We start from the raw sequence: 26,608 nt of genomic DNA on the forward strand, positions 1-26,608 counted from the left end.
AGTATCGGATTGCACTGCCTTTATAATCACAAAATCAATGGTATTAAGACTAATATTGTGAAACTTACAACAATATCCAATCAATAATAGCGACTTATTAAAGGTCAAAATTTCAGACTTACACAACAAAAAGCAGTTACTGTGTTTTAACCTTTTTATTTAGAAGCACACAATGTTTTGTAATCAAATGAGCTGCAAAAAGTGCAAAGCAGATGTACATGCTTTCTTTGATGCTTCTCATTGCATCAGTATATAACACTGATCCTACAATCATCACAAAGTATAGGTTTCATTTGCATCATTCATATGTACAGATTTAAGGCACAAATACAAGGAAAGCCAAGTCAACTGTATATTAGTTTTTTCCAAAAATAGATATTAATTTAAAGAACAGGACCTAAAGAGAAAATCACCTCCATTTGGTAATAATCCCCTTAATTAAACCAAACCGGCGAAATAATCTGGATCTAAATCCATAACATGGTTTTATTTAATCTCTTTGAATCATGAATGTGGAGAGGCCATGACTGGATGGGTAGTGTTATGACTTTCATACTCAGCATTTCATGCAGAACCTCACACTTCACTCATTAAAGAGGGTTTCTGAGCCTTTAATGGTGGAAAACTTGTGACTGTTTTGTCAGATTGTTTAACAGAATATAAAGGAACAGAATTAACAAAATGACACAGGAATGGAAGAGATCAGCGACTGTAAATGGCCAGAAGCTTTCTGTGGAAGCCCATTTCTTTTAAATCAAAGTTCTGGCTTTTACCCCACTGGACGTGATGGCATGAGTTCACAACCAATGTCCTTCATTTTTCCCCAGCAGTATTAGAGAAAATACAATTCAAATGTGTGGCTCTATCTGGCTGCTTTCAAGTTAATCCCTCTGGTTCTTGGGAACTTTGACGATGAACTCCATTGGGTCTTTGGCCTTGTTGCTGAAAGCCCTCCGAATTGCATCCACGGCATGCTGATGCGTGACACCTTGGAGCGACTCTCCATCTACTGACACTAGCTCGAATCCAGCCTGCACACACAAAGGGATAGGTTTCTAAAAACTTTCAGGTACAGGTCTTTACCCTGAAACATCCCTGTATATTTCTGGCACATACGGCAATGTCTGAATGGAAGGAAACTGCAGACACAGGATGCCAGTCGTTTCCTTTGTTCTTTAATACCTGCGAATGATCTCATCCATTCTGCCTCAGACACCGTGTGTGTGTTAGACAGGAAAAGAAAGCTCTGCCAATGGATGACATCAGCTTATTATTCAGAAATTGGTGTTTTTTTCTATGAACCTCACTGATTGTAACCTCTGGCAGACCTAAAGCACAGATGTGGGGTCTTACAGGTCAAAAACACATTATAGATCTCTTATATAAACCAATGATCCCATCTTAAACAGAATTGAGTGTCTTTTTGTAGCCTAATTAGTGCTAGCAGTGAATGCATGCCTTGATTGCGCCGTAAACTGCTTGGTATAAAAGTATCTGCCAAATGCATAAATGTTAGAGTAAACAGATATTGCATCTTGAAGTGAAAGAGAACCCAAAATCTATACATGCACTCATACAGATGAAGTAGGCAACCTTTGTACTTTTTCCTGGCAGGAACAAAATCCCAAAGCGCAGCTGAGCTCACAAACACAACTTCAAAGTCTTTCCTCTGTCACGATCTCTCACCAGGATGCACCTGTCCAGTAAATTCATTAGAGCCATCCTTAGAGGTCAGGGTCTGTTTTCATGCAGGTCTGGCAGAACAAATAGTGTTATGACCGAGGGCAAGTCGCATGAACCTCTAATGATTCTTTCATGTTGTTTATTGCTATTCTGGAGCTTGACAGTACCCGTTTCTATTTACCTAATACATGGAAAAAGCAACCAGGATATACTTCACATTATGTGCATGACATGAGTATTATAATGATGACAGAGTTTTCACGAGTCCGCATTAAAGCAACACCAAAGAGTTTTTTTTACCTTAAAATAACGTTTCCAAAAAAGTTTCAGTGGTTCATCCACTCAAAACAGGGTGAATGGCACTTTCACATTCGCTTTGCAGCCCTCTATCGGCCAAAACCGCACTAAAGAAGTTTCCGACCGTCGGGTAGTGGTCCTGTAGTTCGAGTGAAAACTAAAAAAATTTGCTTTACGGCAGACCTACAATCCAATCAGAGCCAGCTATGCTGCAGTATTTACGACAGTGCTAATGAACAATTACGCTTCTAACCTGTAGGGGGAGCAAAGAGCAATAACTCTTTAGTGTTGCTTTAACATGTAATCAATAGGATAATGAGATAAAGCATTGAGAATTCGTACATATGTTACGAGTTGGCTAATTCGTATTAATTCATACGACCACATTCGTACGTTTTGGTGCGATTTGCCTTGACCCCTGTGACGTTGGGGTTAGGTGTGGGGTTAGGGGTTTGGTTTAATTGTTGTTGTTTTTTTCCGACTTTGCACGATTAACTTCGTACAGTATGTTTTAAGACGAATTAGCCAACTCATAAAAAATTTACGATTTCTCGTAAGATCAGTCTGGGGCCCCAAGCGACGGGAAAAAAATTTAATAAAAAAAAAATCGAAATAATGATTTAGTTGTTCAAGCGCAAATAACCCAGCGCTGAATCGAGCGGACTGTGGGTGGCAGTAGTCGTCATAGTTCCAAATAAGTGAGAAAAGCAGCAGCGCACAGTTGATTTATCAGATGTCCACTACTTTCCTTCATCTATCCTGAATTTGTGAATGTCCTGTAAATGATGCAAATGAGTGCAGCCCTGAGAGCCTGCTGGAGTAATCATTTGTATAAGATATCATTTGTACTGCGTATGTGTTGAACGCACCATCTGCACATGTCCGTGGTTGAGTATGCTTTGGAAGCTACACGGATCCTTTCTGCCTCTGCATCTATGTGTACTGCAGCAGTCCAGCACAAATCACAAACAGACAGACAAGAAGGCAGGAGCCTCTCACGCAAACATGCAAAGAAGAACATGCAAACTCCATACAGAGAAAGACCTGTATGGAATACGTCTCGAACCGGGGACCTTCTTGCTGCAAGCCAACAGTGCTACCCAATTAGGAAGGGTTCATCTGCTTAACCTTTAAGGTACTAATACGCACTCTTTGGTACCAAAATGTACCTCTGAGCTTCTAACAGTGTTGGGTAAAGTTACTTTTAAAAGTAATGCATTAAAATATTAAGTTACTCACAAAAAGTTACTTTCATGGAAAGTAATGCTTACGTTTCTTTTTAGTTACTTTTGCGTTACTTGTTCTTGGCTGAGGATCTCTTTCAGGCCTTGTGGGTGTTTTATGACTGAAAAGTTCTGCATTCAGAAATTACATATTTGATCACAAAAATTTCGAGCTCTGGCCTGCCATCTCGTTTCTGACTCAAACTGTCCCCACACAAGCGCGTACGCATAGAGTGCATAATGTAACTACGTTTAGTTTAATTCATTACATGATTTGTTTTAATCAAATTAATTAAACTAAAAAAGTAACTTGCATTACTTTTTTAAAGAAGTAACTCAAATATTAATGTGTACATTTAAAAAGTAATGCGTTACTTTACTCGTTACTTCAGAAAAGTATTATTATTACGTAATGCACGTTGCTTGTAATGCATTACACTCAACACTGGCTTCTAATATGAACTCCTTTAGGTGCAACGGTGTAATTTTTTGAAAATGATACTGTAGTGTCCCAGTGACAGCTAGGGATCTTTCTGTGTATAATTGTGTATGTAAGTACCTAGTACATACAGGAGAAACTGTGGTAAAATCTCATGCACACATTAAAGGAGGCATCTAAAAGTTTTATCTATAGATTAGAATGTCATAGACTTGGTTAATTTCTTGCATCTTTGGCTTGAACCACCTGGAAACCATAAAGAACACCCTAGCAACCACTTAGCGACACAGTAAAAACCATCCAGAACACCGTAGAACCACCTGGCAACACCAAAACAACCAACCTAATTGTCATATCAAGTCAAGATAGATCTTTTATTTTCATTTCAACTAGGGGTGGGCAATAAACCGGTAGAAATTTTGGACTATCGTTTCTATCGAGGTTATATGCCCACGTCACGTTACTGTGAGCGTGGTCACGAAAACGTTACATATGAACACGTATTTAAGCACCGCAGTTTTACAAGTGATTTTAAGCCATTGAAACAATAACAATAGTGCTAAATGCACGCGCCTTTTCTGTGTTAGAGGAGCTCGTAAGCATTTTTGCAGCTTTATTGGCCCTAAAACACATGAGTCAAAATTCCAGTCTTAGCAAGTATTCTCATAAACACGACCATTTAGGTCTTAAGAGAAAGTAAACAGCTGATATGCAACAGTAAACGCATATGCAACAGTACATTGGATCCGGACTTTGGTCTTAAAGGGGAAGTTACCAAATTTTTTGTGAGAATTATGGAAATTCTATGGCATTCAATATTTTAATAACATAAAAACCTTATTAAAATAAAAATAAAACTCTACCAAATATAATAATATGTCAAATATAACATTAATGATTTAAACTAAAATTCTCTTTTTCACAAGCCGAAGTAGAACGGCTCTTGAGCTGACTGAAGATAGATGATGCAAAAACTAATTAGACCTCAGACAATCAACATCAAAAAGAGATTGCTCGACTCATTTCTGCACGACTCATCAGAGCCCAAAGGCACACACAACACCTGACCTCATTCTGTCATGCATGTCAAAATCTGTTAATAAGAGGAATGTGACTGCAGCCGATGTGTGATAGGAACCCGACCTCCATGAAGCATGCTTGCTGCTCAGATAATGCAGTTATCAGTGAGACAACAGGAAGAGGAAGTATGTCGACAGGACACAAAACACACTTTCCTCCACAGGCCTGTTGGATGCAGGGAAGATAACTAGTCTAAAGGTGTTTTGTCAATGAATGTAAATGAATCTCTGGTATGAATGGAAATACCTACAGTTCCACACTAGTGCTTCACACCAGCACCTGTGGATGCTCTTGGCAGCTGAAGTGTTCTGACACCTGATCTCATGAGTGTGGCCACACAAGCCTCTCAGAGCAGGACAGGGAAATGCTGTCATATGAAAGGCTGGGATCGACAAGGATAAATGTTCTCCTCAAACGCACAAAACTTTTAACCTTGCATATGCATATTTTGTGCTTTGGACCTCGAGCTGGGATTCGTACTCAGGACTTCGTAATGAGTTTGAATCCCAAATCCCGCCTGCACCATATTTCAAAGCACTGTCCACTACACCGTCAGCCTCGACTATTTGTGCTCATTTATGTGCGTTTCGCCAGTTTGTTTGGGTAATAAATATAGTGGGGAATCAGAAATTTTTTAACGTATAAGTTGATGTGTCCTTTGGCCATTCATTTTGGATGTTTAACCTGACAGCACAACTTATATTATTTAGTTTTGGATGTTTAGAATTTACCATGCAGCTGCTTCACAGAAAATTCAAAACTTCAATGTAAAATGTATCTATCGACAATAATAACCACAATTACGAAATAATAAAGGAGAATAATTGACCATTATGTTTTTTTTATTACGTAACACTGACAGATATTATGTAATGACGAAAATGGCATCACATTTTCCTACTGTGGCATAGTGTACTGTAGTAAAACCTCCATTAGTGGCAGCTGGTGACTTCTCTTCCGATGGGCGTGAATTCAAAATATGTGTGCGTAGTGTCATGTGTGTTGCTCGTCATGTCAAAATAAGCATTTGCATCATGCGTCATGTCAAAATATGTGCTCCCAAAAATGGTTTATGATAAAAGAGACGCTTATGTTCACAAAATACTCGCAAGAAAACTCTGTGTGCTGGACTTTAAATTGTGTTCTAAAGAAGGACTTTTATTTTGATATAGTTTTGACTTTTCCTATAGTTTTTCCTATTGTTTCCTGTTTTAAGAGGAAGTAGGCCATATTACTTTAGTGCTTTAGTTTTTACAAAGTACTCCATGTGGTTGCATTCATCCAACATCATCATGCCATTTAAAGATTACACATAAGATGAGTATCTGGCAAACGTGAGCGCCTTCGTTTTTCATAAACCCCTTTGAAGCGTCTGCAGCAGACACATATTTTGGCATGACACATGATGCACATGGTTCACATGATGTGCTGAAGACATATTTTGACACGAGGAGCCATACACCTGATGGGCTATATACTGTACATGTTTTGATGAGTTTCGCATCATAAGCCCTCGAAAAAAAAGTCACCAGTCTCCACTGACCTCAAAAATTATAAAGTACCATTGTTTAAAAAAATAATAATAAAAACATCCCCTCCAAAATCTACACCCTTGGTAGTGAGTGTAACTGCATGAGGGAGATTACCTTCAGAAAATCACTTGTGGAGGCCGCTCCTCCTGGAAAGATCTTCTCTATCTTTACCATTGGCTGCACCTTTGACTCCATTCCACCTGAGATGCTTATACCTGGACAAAGATGTAAATGATCTAGTCTTACAAAAGGTGACCAATGGCTCCAAAGCATCAGAAATAAACCTTGCCTGACCAGTCAAACCCACTCACTGTATTGCTATAGACTGCGTTGATGCATAAAAGAAATTTTTTTTAATCGTCATAAAAAATAAAATAAAAAAATCATGTTGATTTCAGACAAGATTGATCGTATTAGATATGACCTTTAATCTCATCGACCACATGTTGGCTGGTTAACATGGGTGGTAAAAAAGGGCAATTCACTGCCATCTGCTGGTGAGGGGTAAAGTAAAAAACTCAAAAACTAAGCCACTTTTCCCAACCCTGTTCCTGGAGGCACACCAACCCTACCCATTTTCCAACTTTCCCTATTCAAACACACCTGAATCCACTCATCAGCTCATTAATAAAAGAAACTCCAAGAAATGGAAATAATGGGGTCAGAGACATCCAAAATGTGCACTGTTGGTGTGCCTCCAGGTACAGGGTTGGGAAGCGCTGAGCTAAACTACCAGTGCAACACTTGACAACCACACATATGTGACCCTGGACCACAAAAACCAGACATAAGGGTACATTTTTTGAGATGAGCTGAATAATCTTAATGTTTTTGGCATTAAAGAAATGCTATCATTTTACGACTTTCATGAACAAAACATCTTCAAATAACTCACCCAAGGACTGTTTGGTCTTGGAGACAGAAACCGTGGTCAGTTCATATTCCTGTTCCGAAGGACTTTCTCGACTACTCGAGTGTCCGTTCGCTGCTTCCCTCCAGTCCTGATCCGAGCTGTTCCCAAACACCTGGGTCAGTGGTGTTCTGCTCCGTCTGTGTGCGCTCATTACGGTGTACTTCACTTCTTTTCCATTCTGAGTTTTGGCTCTATGCCCATTCTTATGAGGTGACCTTCCACGCTCTGGAACAGAGTCACCGCTGCTGGACAAGGAGTCACGCTGTGATATCTGCTGGAAACCATTGTCTCTCTGTGGGGAACGTCCACGTCGCTCTGTGCCGTGAGAGGACTCCGACTGTTGCCGGTCAGGCCGAGCGGGGCTCAGAGAATGATGTCCTACTGAATCTGAGATGTATGTGTCCACCGGTACATCCAGAAGAGGTGTGAAAGTTCGAGGAGGAGGGAGACGGCCAGTCGGTAGACCTGCCAAACGTAAACGTTCAAGGTCCTCCGTCAGTTGCCGTTCTCTATGCAGATCTTGGACTGGCTGGAGTTGAAATCCGCCCCTGTAGTCTGTGACAGGATACAGGTGGACATTTAAACTTATACTTGTGCCATGTTAAAAAAAGGATAATTTTGTCAAAATTGTTTATTTATAGGTATTACCATGGGTTTGGACACATATTGTGCAAACATATGCCATGGTAATACCTTCATTTGCATTACAAATTCAAAGGTTGTGGGTTCTTGAAAGCGCTTGAGTCACTTTGGAAAGAAGTGTCGACCGAATGCATAAATGTAATGTAAGGGTAAATACCATGGTATATGAATATGGTAATAATTTAGTAATATTGTAATGTATGCAATATTTAAAGGTATGATGGCATTAACACAGTACCACAACATTTCGTAAGGGACATGTAAATTCACATACATAACTCCAAAAGGGTTGCCAGATCTGCATAAGAAAAAGTATCCCAAATGGCCAATTAAAACTAGCTAAATTACCCTATCCCGAATACTAAAACTTAAAATATGCCACGTCCAAACCTAAAATATTTATATAAAATTTATAAAATTCAGAAATTATGTGTAATGCATAACACAGTCTAATAATATTATCTTAACATTGACCGCGTTTACATGCACCCTAATAATGCGATTATAATGGGATTTTGTCAATACTGCGATTATACTTTACCTCATGTAAACGCAATAATTCGATAAAAATAATGCGATTAAGCTCATAATCGCAATAAGTAAAGTCGCATTAAAAGAGGTGGCGTACGCCGTTTATAATCGCAGTATGCGTCCATGTAAACGCTTTAATCGCATTTATACCGCACTAATTAAGTGCACGTGTGTTTTAGTCACGCACCTTAAGCACAAATTCGTTTTAATCTTGACATTAGGAAGTTTTACATGAACTCTGCCAACACGACTCGCTGTCAGCAGTCTGCCTTCATTCAGAAACAGCTCAAATAACACGACAGCAGTGTATAAAACCTTTAAATGACATTATAACGATAATTATAACGATAAATATATTAGTGACCACATCATAATGATAACTTCATGCTAATTCGATAAAACGAGCGCGGCATTACCTAATATTGGATATTTCTTGTAATAAAAACTTTTTTTGCAATTGTTTACATGTCACTGAATATGTACATATGCTGTTCTTGTTGCATTTACACAGCGGGAAACCAGCAGATGTCCTCAACTGAATGAATGTAGTAGTTTGTGTAATAATATCATACCTTTTGGCGTAGTCAGTGTGGTAGAAAAATTTCACAGCATCAGCGCTGGATACCTGAGGTAATTTTATGTTATAAACCTCAGCAATGAATCAATGAGCTTTCTGCTGCATTTTAAGTGCGCGTGCACTTCAAGTTCAAATAGATTTGATTGGCTGTCAATGGTTTATCGTTCATCATGTGCCAAAATCGCTATCGTTATAGTTGTTGTGTGAGCTCTGCTATTATCTTTAATATAAAACGATTTTTAAAACTATATTTTTATATCATGTGAACGCCCTTTACAGGCACTGTCATATTTATATCTTCATCACGGCACCGGATAATGAAATACATCTATAACAACGTGTTTGTCATTTAACGTAAGTAAATTAAAACAGTGGACCATATATGTGAGTTCATCATTTGTGCTCTGCATTGTAAAACTGCATGTAAACCGGAGTGAAGAGGTTAGCTCCAGTCATGTAAACATCTTACTGCGATTAAGACCTTACTCGCATTATTGGAAATAATCGCATTTTTGGTGTGCATGTAAACGTGGTCAATGATAGCTGATGAACAAAATCCTTTTTAAAGTAGCCTAATTTTGCAGAAAAAGTGGATTACAAAACACAAGTATTCCCTATCAAACAATTGTGAACGTGTTGCATTCTTTCACACAATGGTTAAACTTCCAAACTCATTTACATCTGTTTAAATCAGAGCAGATGTTAAAAGATCTCTCACACACATGCACTTTCCATTTCATCCAGAAGCTGAGCGACAGTCACACATTCATATCCATTGAGCGAGCTGCAGTGCGGTGTGGTGTTGCTCCGATTTCAGGGACCTCTAGAGCGGCGAGTGTTGAATTACTCTTCTGTAGTTGGCACAAAGGAGCTGCGTTAAGCCTCAGACCTGCGTGGGCCGCATGCTTGAAGGTTAAACAATGCAAGGCGCCTTTCTTGCATTTCAGAAACGACTTCCATTCAAAAGTCACAGGCATATTCAGCTACTGGTCAATGACGGCAGGGACTGTGTACTCCAAGGTCAGAGATCAAGAGGTCATATGCAGCGTCAGCAGGAGAAGGAAACAGTCACGGCAGTGTTGACTCCTCTCTTTATCTTGCCAGCCTTTGGCATCATGCAAAATGATGCATTTGTGTCCCAAATGGCAGCAAACAATGGTCAAGACTCTTCAGGATCATTGTAAGAAAAGCAACCGTAATGAGGGTTTTACAAAGAGGATTGTGTGTATGTGTGTAATGTGAAAACCAATTTGTAAGGAGTCTTTAAGTGTGCAAAAATGGTTATAACTTAAAGTTCGTACAGTACAAATTCATGAGTAAGTTTGTTGTTTGGTGGGGGGGTCAAATGAATTATGTATGTGTGTGTTTTTCACAGTCAGACATTTTATTTTAGGATATTAAATATGTTGCAGGAGAAAGTGGGAGTCTAAATCTCTGGTTATGTAATAGAGATCAGAGTGAGGACACAGCACAGCACTGTAGAGAGAGAGAGAGACAGAGAGAGATGCACATGTCACATGTTCACATAGGTGGAGATGCTACCTGGGATTGGTGTTATTAGATGGCGACGGGGTGTCCCACCACGACGAGGAGAGCGCAGTACAGGAGATCTCACTGATATACAAAAACAGTAAACAGATTTTTTTATGTATTGGAGAATTTGTAACATACAGCTATACAACTAGCCAAATGTATGAACACATATATACATTAATAAACTTTTAAACTTTTTCAAAAAAGTTAGATTGATTTTTTTTTTTGTTAATTAGCTCTGTTACAAATGAACACTTAAAGGGATAGTTCGGCCAAAAATGATATTAAATCCATGATTTACTCACCCCCAAGCTGTCCGAGTTGCATATGTCCATCGTTTTTCAGACAAACACATTTTCGGATATTTTAGAAAATGTTTTAGATCTTTCAGTTGATTAAATGTAATGTTACGGGGTCCACCCATAGTCCACGACCTTCAAGTCCAAAAAAGTGCGTCCATCCTTCACAAATTAAATCCAAACGGCTCCAGTATGATAAACAAAGGTCTTCTAATCCCCGCGGTGTTGTTGTAGAAATATCCATATTTAAAACTTTATTAACGTTAATAAATACCTTCCGGTAGCGCCGCAATCTTAGTCGCATCCGCATTCAGGATGAGAGCTTACGCAGCCTATGGAGGCTACTCTGCTGCTGCTCTGTGCCCCCGCCCTCCGAATTTGTCATACGTCACTAAGAAAAGTGCGTACACTACACTAATACTCTCTCCTGAATGCGGACGCGACTAAGATGGCGGCGCTACTGGAAGGTATTTATTTTCGTTAATAAAGTTTTAAATATGGATATTTCTACAACAACACCGCGGGGATTACCCTCAGAAGACCTTTGTTTGTCATCCTGAAGCCGTTTGGATTTATTTTGTGAAGGATGGACACACTTTTTTTGGACTTGAAGGTCGTGGACTATGGGTGGACCCTGTAACATTACATTTAATCAACTGAAAGATCTAAAACATTTTATAAAATATCCGAAAATCTGTTTGTCTGAAAAACGATGGACATATGCAACTTGGACAGCTTGGGGGTGAGTAAATCATGGGTTTAATATCATTTTTGGCCGAACTATCCCTTTAAAGTTTGTTTGTGGGACCTACCGTTATCGTACAATTAGCATACACTGAAAGTGACAGGAATTCAAATGTTACAACTTGTCCCATAGTTGGGTTAATTGTAACAAACAGAGGGTTTGTTGTAACACCTGCTCAAATTTTTTTTTAACACAAATAATTCAATAAACTTCTTTAGTTGCATTAGTTGTGCCCCGCTCACCCCATACTGAAATCAAAGATCTGGATGTTATTAGACAGCAACCAAATGAAGTGTTTTCATACCAGAACGGTTCTTTAATATGTCATAGGCTTCAAGCTCAAAAGGCTGGACCATACTGTCAAAACGGCCCAGATCTGTGGGAGGGACGATCATTCTACATGAAAGAAAGATAGATATAGATGTTAGACACAGACATTATGTACAAATGAGATATACAAATGAAACTACATAGTACAGAGGACTTCTCACCTGATCTCCCTCAGCAGCAGAAGCTTCTCAGGCCTGTCCAGTATGGCCAGCAGGGGGCGCACCAGATCCTCAACCACACGCTCGGACAGAAACTAAAAAAACAGAAAGTTTGAGATGCCCCAGTTGCAATATTTTAACATTCGCTAAAATAAGATTTCTCAGAACAGCTTGTGAATTGATCACTCGGTAGAGTAAGTGTCATCTAAAGCGCTTGATCTTAATATAAAAGACAAATGCGTCTTTTGTGTCTTCTGCAGGCTGACTCACTTGAAATACTGTATAAGGCATGAAAGACTTTTCTAGTGAGACCATTTATTTACACTAAGGAAGGTTTACAGTGCCACAGAGCACAGTTCATAAGAAAAAAGAATCAATTACTCTTGAGTCATAAAAGAGTCACTTTCTGTTGACTCACTCGTTTACAGTGTCTCATGACAGCAGCCACCTCATCCTCATTCAGCAGTTTGTGAGCCATGTCCTCTATTAAGCTCATGGTCTCTGGACTGGGCAAAGGACTGTGCTCCCTCATACCAGCTCGGGTCTCTCTGGGAGAACTCAACAGGTTCATTATGGGTCGACCTCGCTCTTTACCTGAAGACACAAGGGCTACGGTTAGGCAGAATACTAATAGTGTGAAATGGGTATTTCTAATGCAACTAAGTTACATAATGAAAACAATAATACTGCACATATTATTTTTCTGAAAGAAGCTACTGTTATATCAATATGGCATTATAAACATATCATTATAAAACATTATATAATCTACACCACAACTATAAAGCAGTGCAGAAGAATGATATTGTTGAGATGATTTTCAGAGTGTTTTTCCAGCTGATAATGAAACAATGACAGCTGGTCACAATTTATTCAAATTTAAAGGGATAGGTCACCCAAAAATGATTCTTTCATCATTCACTTACCCTCATGTTGTTACAAACCCGTATACATTTCTTTGTTCTGATAAACACAAAGGAAGATATTTTGAGAAATGTTTGTAATCAAACCATTCGTGGACCCCATTTACATCCATAGTATTCGTTTTTCCTACTACGGAAGTGAATGGGGTCCACGAACGGTTTAATTATGAACATTTCTTAAAATATCTTCCTTTGTGTTTATCAGAACAAAGAAATTTATGTGGGTTTGTGACAACATGAGAGTGAGTAAATGATGACATCATTTTCATTTTTGGGTAAACTATCCCTTTAAAGACCCACTGAAATGCTTTGAAATGTGCAGCTTAGTTTGATGCACTGACAATTTCCTCTGAAACAGAAAGTTAGCCAATAGCAATCTCACAGTCTGGAATCTGATGAGAAGTGCAAAATAATGCCATAAATATCCATGCAAGGTTCCCACACTTTAGTTAGCTTCAATTTCAAGGACCTTTCAAAGACTTTTCAGGTCCAATACCCTCAAATTCAAGGACTAAATGTGGGGACACATTGCGGGAACTCGCTCTGAGTCACTGCGGTGACACTATGGGGACGCCTACAGGGGTAAGTGGATCTGAATGTGCATATTAAATTCAATTAATGGTGAGGCATAACGACAAAGACAGGGTGATGCAGGAGCCAGGAAGTATATCGCTATCTCAAATATTGCTAAAGACGGCGTTACAGGGACAAAGGAAGTATGGCAAGGGAGACGCAGCGCCTCGTTCCCTTCTCAGGGAACAACAGTTACATACGTAACCCGAAAAGTTTTCATGTGTCAAACATAACTATGCAAAAAAGCATTTTGGTATGAATCAACATTCGCATACAGAAGATATAACCATTTAAAGCTAACAATTTAGCATGTGTGCTTAAAAAGGCTAGAAATTGTATGATATTATTCTACACTACACAGGGAATAATATTGATTTTTTTTCCAGAAAACTTCTTGCATAAAATTCAAGCACTTTCAATGACCTGCATCTATGTATGTATATTTTCAAAATCTTCCCAGGGCCTTGAATTCCCCCCCCCCCCAGATTCACAAACTTTCAAGGATTTCAAGGACCCGTGGGAACCCTGTATATTGGTGGAGGTAAGTTTGGAATTATTATATTATCTCAGGGTTTCCCAAACTGGGGTTCGCGAACCACCAGTGGTTTTTGCAGGGGGTTGATGAAAAACAATAAATTACAATTAAATCATAAAATGTGAACAATTAATTTTAAAATAAAAAAAAAACACTTACTGTTTGTTTGTTTAATCTATCAGAAAACTGAGAATCATGCCAAATGGACCGATAGGTTTATGTAGTAATAAAAAATAAAATTACCAGAGGAAGGTCCAATAACAACAACAACTATGTAAAATACTATTGATAAAAACTTGAACACGGATAAAAAAATATTTTATTTAACTAAGTTCGGGAGGAGCATGGTCAAGTAATCCAACCAATCAGTGCGAAGAGGTGTCTATAATAGCCGTTGATCACCTCTACCCCGTGACAGTTTTTTCAGCATCCTCCACCCCATCACCTCACTCTCAGTGAATGTTTGTAACCAAATCATTTATCAGCCCCATTTATTTCCATAGTATTATTTTATCCTACTATGGAAATGAATAAGGGCTCATTTGGTTACAAACCTTCCTTAAAATATCTTCCTTTGTGTTCATCAGAACAAAGAAATTTATACAGGTTTGTAACGACATGAGAGTGAGTAAATGATGACAAAATTCATGGTTGGGTAAACTATATCTTTAATATGCAAATACAGTTATCATTCTTCGTGTGACTGCTCTTTTAGACTTACAAATGTACAAAACTGACCACCCAAAAAGTTGTAAAAAAAAGTAATGAACTCAGAGTTTTAAGCTTTTTTAGATTTTTGAAGGCCTATTGAAGTTCAGCAGGCCCTGTAATAAAAGCAGTTATGCAATTCATCATTAGCTGAGTGAAACCACAGGGTCCGGATTCAAGGCCATTCAAGGATTTACTGCAGAGCAGTACAGATACAGTAAAGCAGCGGTCTCTCATGTAGCCTCCTTAAAAACTTATTATGCCGCTTGCAGGCTTTCAAATGCTAATCTTCTGCCTCATCTGCATTTGTTCTACGCAAATTCCTTAGTATTCACAAACAGTATAACACAGATCGTGGCTCTCATCAAAGGATGTTGTAGACTCAACTCACCCGGTTCATGTTTTGGGGATTTGGACCTTCCTCTTTGTCCGCCCACGGTCCATGTAACCTTTCTGTCCCTGGAGGAAGATCTCTCCCTCCTGCGACCGCTTTTAAACAGCAGGCTGACAAAGGTTTTGGAGCGCTGCAGGGTGCTTCCCACTGCATCCACTTTATCCTTCTGATGTTTCTTTTTCTTCTGCTTGTCCTCTGATCCAACATCCAAACAGAAACATGTCAAGGACTCACATATACAGAGAGGTTTGAGTTAAAGTAGCACAGAGATGCACTTTGGATCTATACTGCAATAAATTCATATTCATAAAGACGCACACTGAGGAATTCAAAATGCTAAATATTGTAGATGAGACACAAAGGTTGCACGTTTGATCCTTAGTGGGGTTATATAGGAACTGGAGAGTTATAAAGATCACAATTATGAGAGCATTATTAATCGGTTTGGTTCGTAAAACATCTGCTGAATCTCTTGTGTTGTCCAGATTTTGATTCTAAAGTAGTTCAGTCGCTCAACTCAGTGTATGGGTATTACAAATAAAAAATATGGTCCACTTTAACGTAAAAGTTAAATAAAACCATCATACTGTAGCATTAGTAAGTTTAACCTAAAGCGTCTATATAAAAACACCCCGGTCATTAATCTCCAGTGTACCTAAAACAGGATGATGTACTTTTTGCCCTGTGGATTTTGAGTCTACATTTCTCAAAGCGTCACATTCTTCATTCTGAGCTGTTTATCATTCGCAGGGAGATCCTGTGCAGTAATACTGATGTATTATATATTACAAAGAGGTCATTAAAATGCAGAAATACAATAGCAGTGCAAAGCCATAGATTTGACAAACAGACACAGCAATGTGACTCCAGAGCAGCTTTCACAGCTTGGTGTACGTATCAAATTACTCCATTACTGATATGGTTGTGACCTTGAGCACTTTAGCTGAAAATGATATATATATATGTGAACCTGTCTGTGAAATCCAGGATAAAGTCTCACAATGTAATAAAGAGATTACAAGCATTTCACTTATTGATTTCAATCTTATGACCTCACTCAGTGCTAAATGTGCTAAAAATCAAGTCTGATGATGACACAGATATAAACACTGTTTAGATGTCTGTTAAAAGTTATCTAAAAGAGACACATGAGATACTAGTGTATCTTCTTCAGGACACAAATCCAGTCCTGTCAGCAAGGGGGGGGCATTAGAGCGCAGTGCCCCCCAAAAGACACAGCATGCCCCCCAATTGTATGGTTGAACTTATTATTTAAAGGGACAGAAAGTAGAACTTTTCCCCATCTAGTGGTGAAATTGTATTTTGCATTCAAATGAATAGTGCTCTCTAGCGCCTCGCTTTTCCAAATGCGTGTTGCAACTACGGTAGCCGTTATGTACTCACTGATCTCCTTGTCCTTTTCAGCTGGTTCGTGTTGCGGTAGGCTAGTGCTTTTTGTTCCTCTCTGCTATTATAGTTTTTCAATATGGCGATATGACGTGAAAGCCTTGTTCAATGTAAATAAAGCTAACAAAAAAAAATTCAGATCATTGGCAGAGGTCATTTGACACCAATAAGGAAATATTTATGAATAAAGACATTAATTTTGACTAATAAAATACTTTTAAAAATCAAACAAATTGGGCCCTATCTTGCACCCAGCGCAATTGACTTTGTCAGTGACGCATGTATCATTCGTATTTTGCACCGGCGCACAGCGAGTTTTTCCCTCCACAGACGCACGTCGGCAAACTAGGGAATGAACTTGCGGTCCCTGGGCGGTTCAGCGCAAAAAAAGAGGCGTGTTCCAGCGCAAACCATCCCTGATGCTATTTTGCAGTTTCAAAAAACAATTGCGCCACTGACCAGAAAAAAAAAGTTTAAAGTCAGTGGCGCGTTGCGCGTTGTTCATTATGCTATTTTAAGGGTGCATGCTTGACCATAATGTATAGCGTGCACAACGCGCACACACTTTGCATCTAATCTACACTGATGCAACAGTTATTTTTGCAAATCATACATTGTTACAATAAAAAATATTAACACATGAGATAAGGGGAATCATTATGGTGAGCATTGTGGTGATAGTTTTTATTTATTGTGTGGCTGCGTTAAAAAATTCTCATGCACATAACGATTAAAATATTTTCATAAGTTTGTTGTGTGGCTGTATTACGTTTATTTTATGTAAATAATAATTAAAATGTTTTCATAAGAAACCTTAATGTATGTGAACTTGATTTGTAAGAGTACTTTGGGGTTGGACCTTGCTTGCGTTTCTTGGGTCCGATTTCAAAGCCCCCAAACCCTTTCAGCGGTGAGGGTGGACGCAGATCTGTGTAGAGGCAGATCCACCTCCCGTTACACGGCGTGCCCGATTTATGCTGGCACGCTTGGGATTCCCCCGTCTCCTGACATTGTAGCGCTTTTTTGGACGCAACGATGGGGATGCCAACTGATGAGACTGTGGCTATTTCCTCTCACGCCTGTTTAACCTACGCTGATTTGGGCGGGTTTCTCCTATCCCCATACAAAACAACTTCTCTGTCTTTGACTGCTCTTACAAGAACGTCGGTCTCCTCGGCTGTGAACCGCTCCTGGCGTGGCCTGGTAAATCCGTCATAATAATAGCAACCCGCCATGGAACTTGCGCCCTTGCGTTTAAAGGGAATGTTGGATAGCGTTCTGGTTGGTTTATTTGACGTTACGCCCAAACCACACCTATGAATAATGAACCTACTTCAGACCAACCCCTTATTTATTTGCGCCCGGCGCAAGAGTTATTTCTCACGCCGGGAAAATAGCAACAGCGCCCAAGATCCGCCCACAAACTCACTTGCGCGTTGCGCTTCGCACTTGCGTTTCAGATCGTTAAAATAGGGCCCATTGTCCCTTTAAGACAAAGTGTCGCGAACTTGATCACTATATAGTGCACTGACTGAGCACTTTCTTCAGCAGTATTACAACTAGGGCTGTAACGATAAATTGCGTGTCCCATTAAAAAGACCTGTCTAAAATCGATTCTGCATCACAAGGCTACAATTATGTGTTTAATGCGCAGCTTGTTAAACAAAATCATTCAAAATATTCTATGAAAATACATGAAACAATCTAAAGAACGGCGATATAAATATTATTCTAGACATTTCTGTGGGACAATTGGAGTTTCTACACGAGAGCGCCCTCTGGCTTTTGGATGTGGCGGCATTTCATTGTAATTTATTTTTATTCTTTGAGAAAACGCGCATTTGCACGATAAATCGTTTGCGCGATTATTCGCCCTAATTACAACCATAGGAAAGGATTACTAATTTCTACAACGGTAACTTAAAAAAAAGGATTACAATATACAAGGTGTTTATAATTATTATACATACTGTAAGTCCCCTTATGCTTTCCATGAAATCTCACTGGTTAAATTTTTTATCCTATCGTCTTAGCATTTGGGGCAGGGCTCCCTGTCTGGAAAACCAATGCAAATGGTTGGCTTTTGTAAATATTTTTCCAGCTTTGTTTAGTGACCATAGCGTTGCATAAATGACACACTTCAGATTTCAATGATCTTACCATACCTGATATGGTAATGTGACTCTGGGACCGGCGGATGGGTTTACGAGGTTTGCTGAGAGCCATCAGCACAGCAGTTTTCGGTGAGTCCAAAGTCTCTTTATCCCCTGCAGAGAAGGTCCGAGAGTGGGTGTGTCCACTCCGGATCGCTGTGTCTTTTAACAGAACCGTTTCACCCACCGTTCGACTGGTTTCTGTGGTCATGACCCTACTAGTTCTTACAGATGCTTCCAGCTCCTGTGGATCAGTCTGCATTGCAGTTTCTGTCCGTTCAGAGCTGGGCCGACGTGAACGGTCCTCAGTGGAAATACAGACATCCACCATTCCTGAGCCAAAAACAGGGGGGAACATGACCTGCGAGAGGCCGCTGAGGGAACTGACCGGCGTTCCAGAAGACAAAGAGGACGTGGAGGAATAAGAGTCTGAACCCTGAGAAGAAGAGGGCTGACCTCCATTTGCCACTGAGAAAGAAAATAAAGTGATATGTAATTTTACATATACAGCTCGCTTATACGTACTAAATGTACATTTTTATAGAACCCATGAAAGGTTTACATACATTTTTTCAGCCAGCTGTACTCGGCCACCATCTCCTTATAAGCAGGATATCTTCCAGCCTCCTACATTAGAATATTAAGACTTTACATATTGTTTGCAATGTACAGCATAGACACAGCAAAAACATACAATTCAAAAGCAAATGTTGAAAATGATTAATTGTGCAAACTTTGTGCCTTGAAATGGTTCAAAACCGCATTATACAACAGACAAGGTTTTAGAAAATATGACCCCATCTTATTTATGAGTTTATGCACTTCTGAATGATGCCCCTGGTGTATGCTGACCTCATGTCCCCTCTGAACATTAGTCTATTATTAAACAAGAACTGGAACGTTATCATAATTATACAGTAATAGTAGGTGCCAGCTTCATGCACCTTTAGGAAAATAGTACGGATCTACTTTATAGTCAATTTAATCCGACCATTGCACAGTGAAAATAAGGCTTTCCATCAAGTAGTTACTTCATTTACGATATAATCCTCTTTCCATTTTCTCACATTGTCACTTCACTTATCATCAGCAGTGCCTTTGGATCCTCAAAGCGAACTGAGCCAACACTCGTCACCACTACAAAATGTCATCAATTGCCAAGACAGCAGGCATTTAGCAGTGCTACGTACATTTAGCACCACAACCGTTTGATTCAAAGCCCTGCTATGGTGGTGAAATGAAAAGGCCATAAAATAAGGCTTTCTGCTGATTATAACTTGATCTCCAAAGCCTGGTGAATAATGCACATCACCTGGCTGTTCTTCGCAAGTGGAACTTGAGCTCTGCCCAAGTAAAGCGAGTAACCAGGAATGTGACGGCTAAATGCCAGCTGTCTGTTCTGCGATGCTTTCTCACTCCCTGACGCAATAAGAGGCTGTGTTGTTTAACATGACGTGGTGACAATTAATATATGCCACAGTACTTTGGAAATCATTTGTCATGTCATTTTCTATTTCAATGGAAACTTTGAATGACAAACAATAATGAAAACAGTGTAAACGTAATTTATCAAAGAAAGTCTCCCAGTAAGCAAGTCAAAAGGGCGACAGCGGTCAATGGGTGAAAAAAAAACTTTTTGTTGTCGCTGGGCAGTCATCAATTTGGCACAGACTGATCTCACGGAAAGTCGTGTTATAGTCACGAAAAATGTTGATGTCTTTTTCTATAAATAGTTTTTCGTGTCCGTGGAACGTCTTTCTTTTTCGTGTCATTTTATTCTAATTTATTCTAATTTTTTGTTGCATTGTTTTCTAATTGTTTTTTCTATTTTCTTACCATTGTTTCTTGGGGTTGGGGTTAGAATCACTTTCTGTTAAATTTTTAGACATCCTTATCCAAACCCCAACTCCAGGCAAGAATAGTTTTTAAAGCGGAAGAAAAACATGTATAAATATGTACATAAAAGTACATCCTAACCCAAACCCCAAATCTAACCGCAAGTGCCAATGTTTTTAAAAAAAAAATACATAAAATGACACAAAAAAGACATTCATGCTCGAGGCACATAAAAAACTGAATTTCGTGCCATGGACACAAACAAATTAATCACATTTCTTCGTGACTATAACACAACTTTCCGTGAGATCATGTTGATTTGGCAGCATGAGGGTGGGCATTTAGCCATCATATATTATATAAGAAGACCCTAAAGAATCCTCAAAATTAAATGCGGGAATTAAAGCTATTTTTGGCATCCTGACTTATTAACACTGCTTCTTTATTGACTTTATTTCTTTTATGGGCAATTTCAGTGCAGGAAGTACAGTGGAAGTCTTTATATGGGCACTTTAACCGGAATAGTGCATGCACAACCAAGAGCTCACACGAAATGAATTTCACCAAAGAATTGTGAGGGAAATTTAAGCTTGGTCAGCTTCCCAAAGAACCCAGCATTATGAAAACAATGCATATAGTGTGTTTATCCGGGGTAGAAGCGGAGTTGTGCATGTGCTTGGGGGACATATCATGAAAATCAGATATTTTCCAAGTTTAAGTGTTATAATTGGGTGCCCAGTGCTTCTATCAACCTAGAAAATGTGTAAAAGATCAACCTATTAACTTAGTTTTGGTAAACCATTCTCTGTAAGCATGTGAAAAAATAGGTCATTAAAATTTGGCTCCCCTTGTGATGTCAGAAGGGGATAATACTGCCTCTTAATCTGCACTTTCCAACCACAGCACTGCCATTTAGTGCAGAGATCAACTCATTTGCATTTAAAAGAACACACCCCAAAACACCTACAAAATGGTAATTTTAACATCCTATAATAAATGATATATGATAATTTCAGCTAAAACTTCAAATACGTACTCTGGGGACGCCAACGTTTTATTTGGCATCTTTTGTCTCAACCGGGTCATGAGTCATAGACGGTAAGTAAAACTGCATCAAAGGTCTGTGTTTTGTTGGCATAAAATGTAAACGACGCGAACATGTAATAATTCATAAGTTATCCAGAGATAATGGGATAATGTTTTGTGTATGTTACTTGCTCATGACTCACTTCACTAGTGGTACGCCTCGAGAGGGTTGGGTTTATTTAGCTGCTCTGTCTTTTATAAATCTGATGAAACTAAAGACTCTTTGGATACATGAAGGATGTAATACTACTCTAGTATAATTGCTCAAGATAAACAAAAGATCAGAAGCAACAGTGTGTTTTATGTAAGCTTTAAGTAATAGTTTCTGCATGTTCTCAATAAAACCTCATTGCTGTTTAGGATTTTTGTGATCTATTTCTTTTCTTACTATTCTAAATTGATTCTGATAACATTCAACGATACAGTATAACTTAAACTAAGGCATTAAATATTTTATCCTCACCTTGATGGTCAACATCACGTGAGTGTGACTCTTTAGCACTTCTACTGCATTGTTGTGTGTGATGTCCTCAAAACTCACACCATTGGCTGCCAAAATCTGATCCCCCATTTTAATTCCATTTTGCTCCGCCAGGCCACCAGGGTCCAGCCTTATCACAAGATCAAGCAAACCATTAAACAAATATAATCAAACAATTGAATGTAGCATCCATGTGATAACAGTAAAACCTAAAGCAAAAAGACTTGTAATCCCTTAAGCCTCATATCTCTTACTTTGAGACATAAATGCCCAGGCCAAACTCTTTGCCACCACGAATGTTGAAGCCCAAGCAGTAGTCATCCGAGGTTGTGTAAAGGTGCACTATTCTGCGAAGTGCTCCATCTGAACTGGCTTCAGACGGTGTGCGACCACTCTCTTCAACTACCATCCTTCTGTGAATCAGATCTACCCTGCATGTGTACATTCATATATGTTTGCAAACAACAAAGAAATAAGCAAAGACACAATCTGAAGTGAATTACTTAGTTGTCTATGATAGAAGAAAAGTACACCTCACCTTTAAGTTAAATTCAGTACACACACATTTTTTCTAAGCACAAATGAAATACAGTTCTGTAATTAACCTGTCCATTGTTCTATCAGTTAATGAAATGTCTCAAAAGACCACTGAGGTAACTCTACCACCACTGTATGCTGAAACAGAAGCTGAAGGAAAAGATAACAAGCAAAGGCCAAGAGTCACAGGGTTTCCACCCTGTTAGTCATGAATGGGGGCATCACATCACTACGCTCTGCTTATCCTCTTAGTTCAATCACCCTACAACCTAACCATTAATAAAACCCCATAAAAAATATAATTTTTTTCAGTGCCTGCATTACCCAGGAAATCAAACCCATGATGTCGGGGTTGCCCGTATCGGAGAAAATAAATTCTTGCCAACTTCTTACCATGTTGTCTTCTCCTTCGAGTAGCGGATGCCAGGCACTTTCCCAACCCGTCTTACCACCATCCGTAGACGATTGTTTCCCGTCAGGACTTTCACCGCACTACTCATTGTGATGCTCTCCAAACTAATGCCATTCACCTCTACAAGCTTATCTCCAACACTCAGGCCTGCCAGCTCTGCGTGTGCAATGAGGAAACATGAGTAATAAACCCTATTAGTGCTTTTATACCATATAAATAATATGAAATGATAAAACTCTCTGTAATGATATTGATTCTGTAACCCTATCTTAGAAATTATTATAATCTGAAGAATACCTGCAGAGCTGTCATCCTCCACCTTGCTGACAAAGATGCCAAGGCCGTGCTCAGAGCCTCCGCGCACACTAAAGCCCAGCCTGCCATCCTCGCTTTTGTCCACGGTAATTGTGTGGATGTCTTCACTCTCATCCCCACCTACAAAGCACCAACATCAAACACAAATAGAAAGTTCTTTAAAGGGGACATGTCATGAAAATCTGACTTTTTCCATGTTTAAGTGCTATAATTGTGTCCCCAGTGCTACAATCGACCTAGAAAATGTGAAAAAGCTTACCCAGTAACTTAGTTTTGGAAAACCATTCTCTGCAAACATGTGAAAAAAAAATAGATAATTGGCTCCCATTGTGATGTCAGAAGGGGATTATACCGCCCATTTATTTGCACTATCCAACCACAACGCTACCATTTAGTGCAGAGATCAGCTCATTTGCATTTAAAAGGACACACACAAATGGCAAATTTTTGCTCACACCTACAAAGTGGATATTTTAACATGTTATAGTCAATTATATTTATGCTATTTTTCAGCTAGAACTTCACATGCATACTTTGTGGACACCAAAGATTTATTATACATCTAAAAAGTCTTGTGAAATGTCCCCTGTACAAAACGAATTCTTCATGCAGAGCACAGTTGCTTTCATGGATTTCACTGATGTCTATGCTCCTTAGTTGAGGGGTCCTATCAACTACACCATTAAAAGTTTGAATACACTTATAACAGAATTGAAGAAATATTTGATAAAACATTTATGCTTAGTGGAGTAAGTGCATGTGCAGATTTGTAACCTAAGAAAAAAGTATACTAACATATAAGTTCTGTGTTGTTTACCTATTTTCACTTACATAAATATAGAGAGAGATTCAGTATGAGCTTTCAAACTTTTGGTTAGTAGTTATAAATATAGTACTACAGCATAAAAATGCAAACTCTTATGTGACTCACCATCAACAGGTGAATTAATGAGGATGACTCTGCCCATAGGGGAGGAAGATCTTACTCCTCTGTGGCGTTGTTGCTTCTTGTGCAGGTACCGTGGTAAAGTAGAGGTGCCCGAGGGCCCTGGCTGGGCACTGGGATGAGTCCCATTCGTCATTTCTTTGCGTGCCGTGTCAGACGATTGAGCCATGGCAAAGTTGTGACCTCTCCTCTAACCCTCATCCAGGGCCTGAGGTTCAGTAGGGAAGGAGAGGTGGAGAGGACCAACTAGACGTCTGAACACAAGGATTATAGTCCTAAGAATTAGTTCCACAAAAAGAAACTGCACTGAAATGGTCGCTGCTACGGATCCAGCATTGTTCGCTGTCGATTAAAAGCCATAATGTAGATGTGTCTTCATGGGTGTAGTAATCCATAGATGAAGCAGCTGTTAAACATATTCCTTCATTCTTTTGTTAAGCAGACCAAAACAGCAGCGTATCCTTATGTGCATGGTTTGGAGAGAGGCTGACGACGACACATGATGCGCAACTGTGACTAAGGACTTTTTCTTGAGGTGAAAGTCTGACAGAGGCATTAAGTTGTAGTCCTTCCTCACTGTCAGTGGAGCTTAGAAGTCAATCGTCTGGTCCTTTCAGGTTTTAGGGTCTCACCTTTACTCAGCAGTGATCCAAGACGGCAGCGAAAGATCTGAACCGAGCCGCGCAGTGACTAATTTCCCATGGGAGGTAAAGTGATATCAGCAGTTATTGCATTCTGGAAAGCTAAGGGTTGCACTTTCCACAGCAATAGATACCTAGTCGATGTGAAGAGCTAAGATGTTAAAACAGCTCTGCTAGCAAAGAAATGGACATTTGTAAGCTGATGATAGGATTTATATGCATGTGAACGGGAACGTGGCGCTATCGATTGAAGGCGCTCATCATCAGCACCTCGGACAGCGCAACCTGTTGCGTAAAAAGCGCGTTTAAACGCGTCACAAGTCCATGCGATTACAGGACAATATTCACAGAGGTAAATCGTTCAAGTTTCTTTTTCTAGAAATATACTAAGATTTAAAATACTGTCATAAAATCTTGTCAGTTCAAATGATCTCTGTGGATGAAAAATTGAAAATCCTATGTGGATGGAAGTCCATGGAAGTCACAAATGAAGTCAATAAAACTTGCACAGCCAAGAATATAAATCATAGATTAAAGCAAGTCGTCTTCTTTAGGATATCCCACTTGGCCAATTGTTTGTGTTATGCCTTAATGGAAGAAAAACACAGTTAGATCAAGTGAAATGTCTTTACCTGTCTCCATGTTGTCCTGCATGACCTCACCTGAGACAAAGACAATATTAGCCTACTCTAACCCCGCCTCTCAAGCAAGGTGATTGGATTATATAGAGCAGCTCAGGATGTCACTGCACAAACTCATTTGGCTTAGTGCATGACAATCATTCCTAACAGCATAGTATTGTGGAGCAATTTACAGATTCATTTATATCTCAGGTTGTGTGCCCTCGTTTTAACTTTAATCTGCATTAAATAAATGTAAACAAAATATCTGCTTTCCTATTTCTTTGTTACATTATGCTTCGTAGCTAAATAGCTGTAATTATAAGTGTTTTAACCAATGTTTGACCTTAACATCATAGAATTTTCCTGCTGAAAGTATTCTCTTTTGGACTTTGAGGGAGGCTTTTATAACATTATACTGCCACTTAGTGGTTATTTACCGACATTGCACCCGGTCAAGTTTAGATCTGTCAAGTGCTCTAAATATTTTGGCCACAACTGTATATTATATAGGACTTTAAATATTTAAATAAATAGTTTTTAAATGTCTCGAAAACAATATAAAAAACAAACCTGTAAGATTTACACTCGTCACCATTGTGCCCTCAAGGTCCTTAACTTGCCATTAGAGTTGCTATTTAGCAGTGATAATAATGCAGTGACATGTATCTGTATTTAAAAGAAAACCATTTTTATAATTTTTCATATAAAATATATATTTCATTGTTTTATTTTTTTATCAAAATAAACTTACACGTTTTTAGAAGTCTCTTCTTTAAAATAAATAAATAAAAGATTTGATAACCTTTTCAGGTCTACACTCAAAAAGTGGTGATAAGAGGGTAATTTTAGTAAATATTTGTTATTTTATTAATTTTTTCTCTTACTATTGTCTTACTATTCTACAGTCGATGAAGCCATGATGGTCAAAAGAGATTTTTTGTGTGTTTTATTGTTATTTATTTTTCATAAAATAAAATACTGTATGTATACAATCTTAAATCTATCACAAGTAACTCTTGGTTCTCTCCAACCTTTGAAATTTTGGTTGCGATCTAC

The 26,608-nt window shown here is 38.9% G+C and overlaps 1 protein-coding gene across 1 annotated transcript; it reads right to left on the reverse strand.

Moving 5' to 3' along the window:
- Positions 1 to 24: 24 nt before the first annotated feature.
- Positions 25 to 25,651, reverse strand: pdzd7a (PDZ domain containing 7a). The gene is made up of 15 exons (XM_065297141.2): positions 24,274 to 25,651; positions 23,325 to 23,462; positions 23,009 to 23,183; positions 22,333 to 22,509; positions 22,061 to 22,208; positions 19,242 to 19,302; positions 18,688 to 19,143; positions 15,113 to 15,310; positions 12,401 to 12,576; positions 11,986 to 12,077; positions 11,799 to 11,890; positions 10,460 to 10,531; positions 7,150 to 7,722; positions 6,369 to 6,469; positions 25 to 1,031 (listed from the first exon to the last, which is right to left on the reverse strand). Exons 1-15 carry the CDS (start codon positions 24,455 to 24,457, stop codon positions 882 to 884), a joined length of 2,793 nt encoding a protein of 930 aa, XP_065153213.1. The 5' UTR covers positions 24,458 to 25,651; the 3' UTR covers positions 25 to 881.
- Positions 25,652 to 26,608: the final 957 nt, after the last annotated feature.

The sequence above is a fragment of the Paramisgurnus dabryanus genome, chromosome 20 (genome assembly GCF_030506205.2).
Source record: "Paramisgurnus dabryanus chromosome 20, PD_genome_1.1, whole genome shotgun sequence".
NCBI lineage: Eukaryota > Metazoa > Chordata > Actinopteri > Cypriniformes > Cobitidae > Paramisgurnus > Paramisgurnus dabryanus.

What these genes read in the sequence shown, in the direction of transcription:
- pdzd7a (XM_065297141.2), bottom strand. Translation starts at nt 24,457, where the DNA reads ATGGCTCAATCGTCTGACACGGCACGCAAAGAAATGACGAATGGGACT. An exon ending in CTGCTGCTGAGGGAGATCAG is followed by an intron (nt 11,891 to 11,985) that starts GTGAGAAGTCCT and finishes TCTTTCATGTAG; the next exon opens with AATGATCGTCCCTCCCACAG. An exon ending in CCACAAGTGATTTTCTGAAG is followed by an intron (nt 1,032 to 6,368) that starts GTAATCTCCCTC and finishes TTGTGTGTGCAG; the next exon opens with GCTGGATTCGAGCTAGTGTC.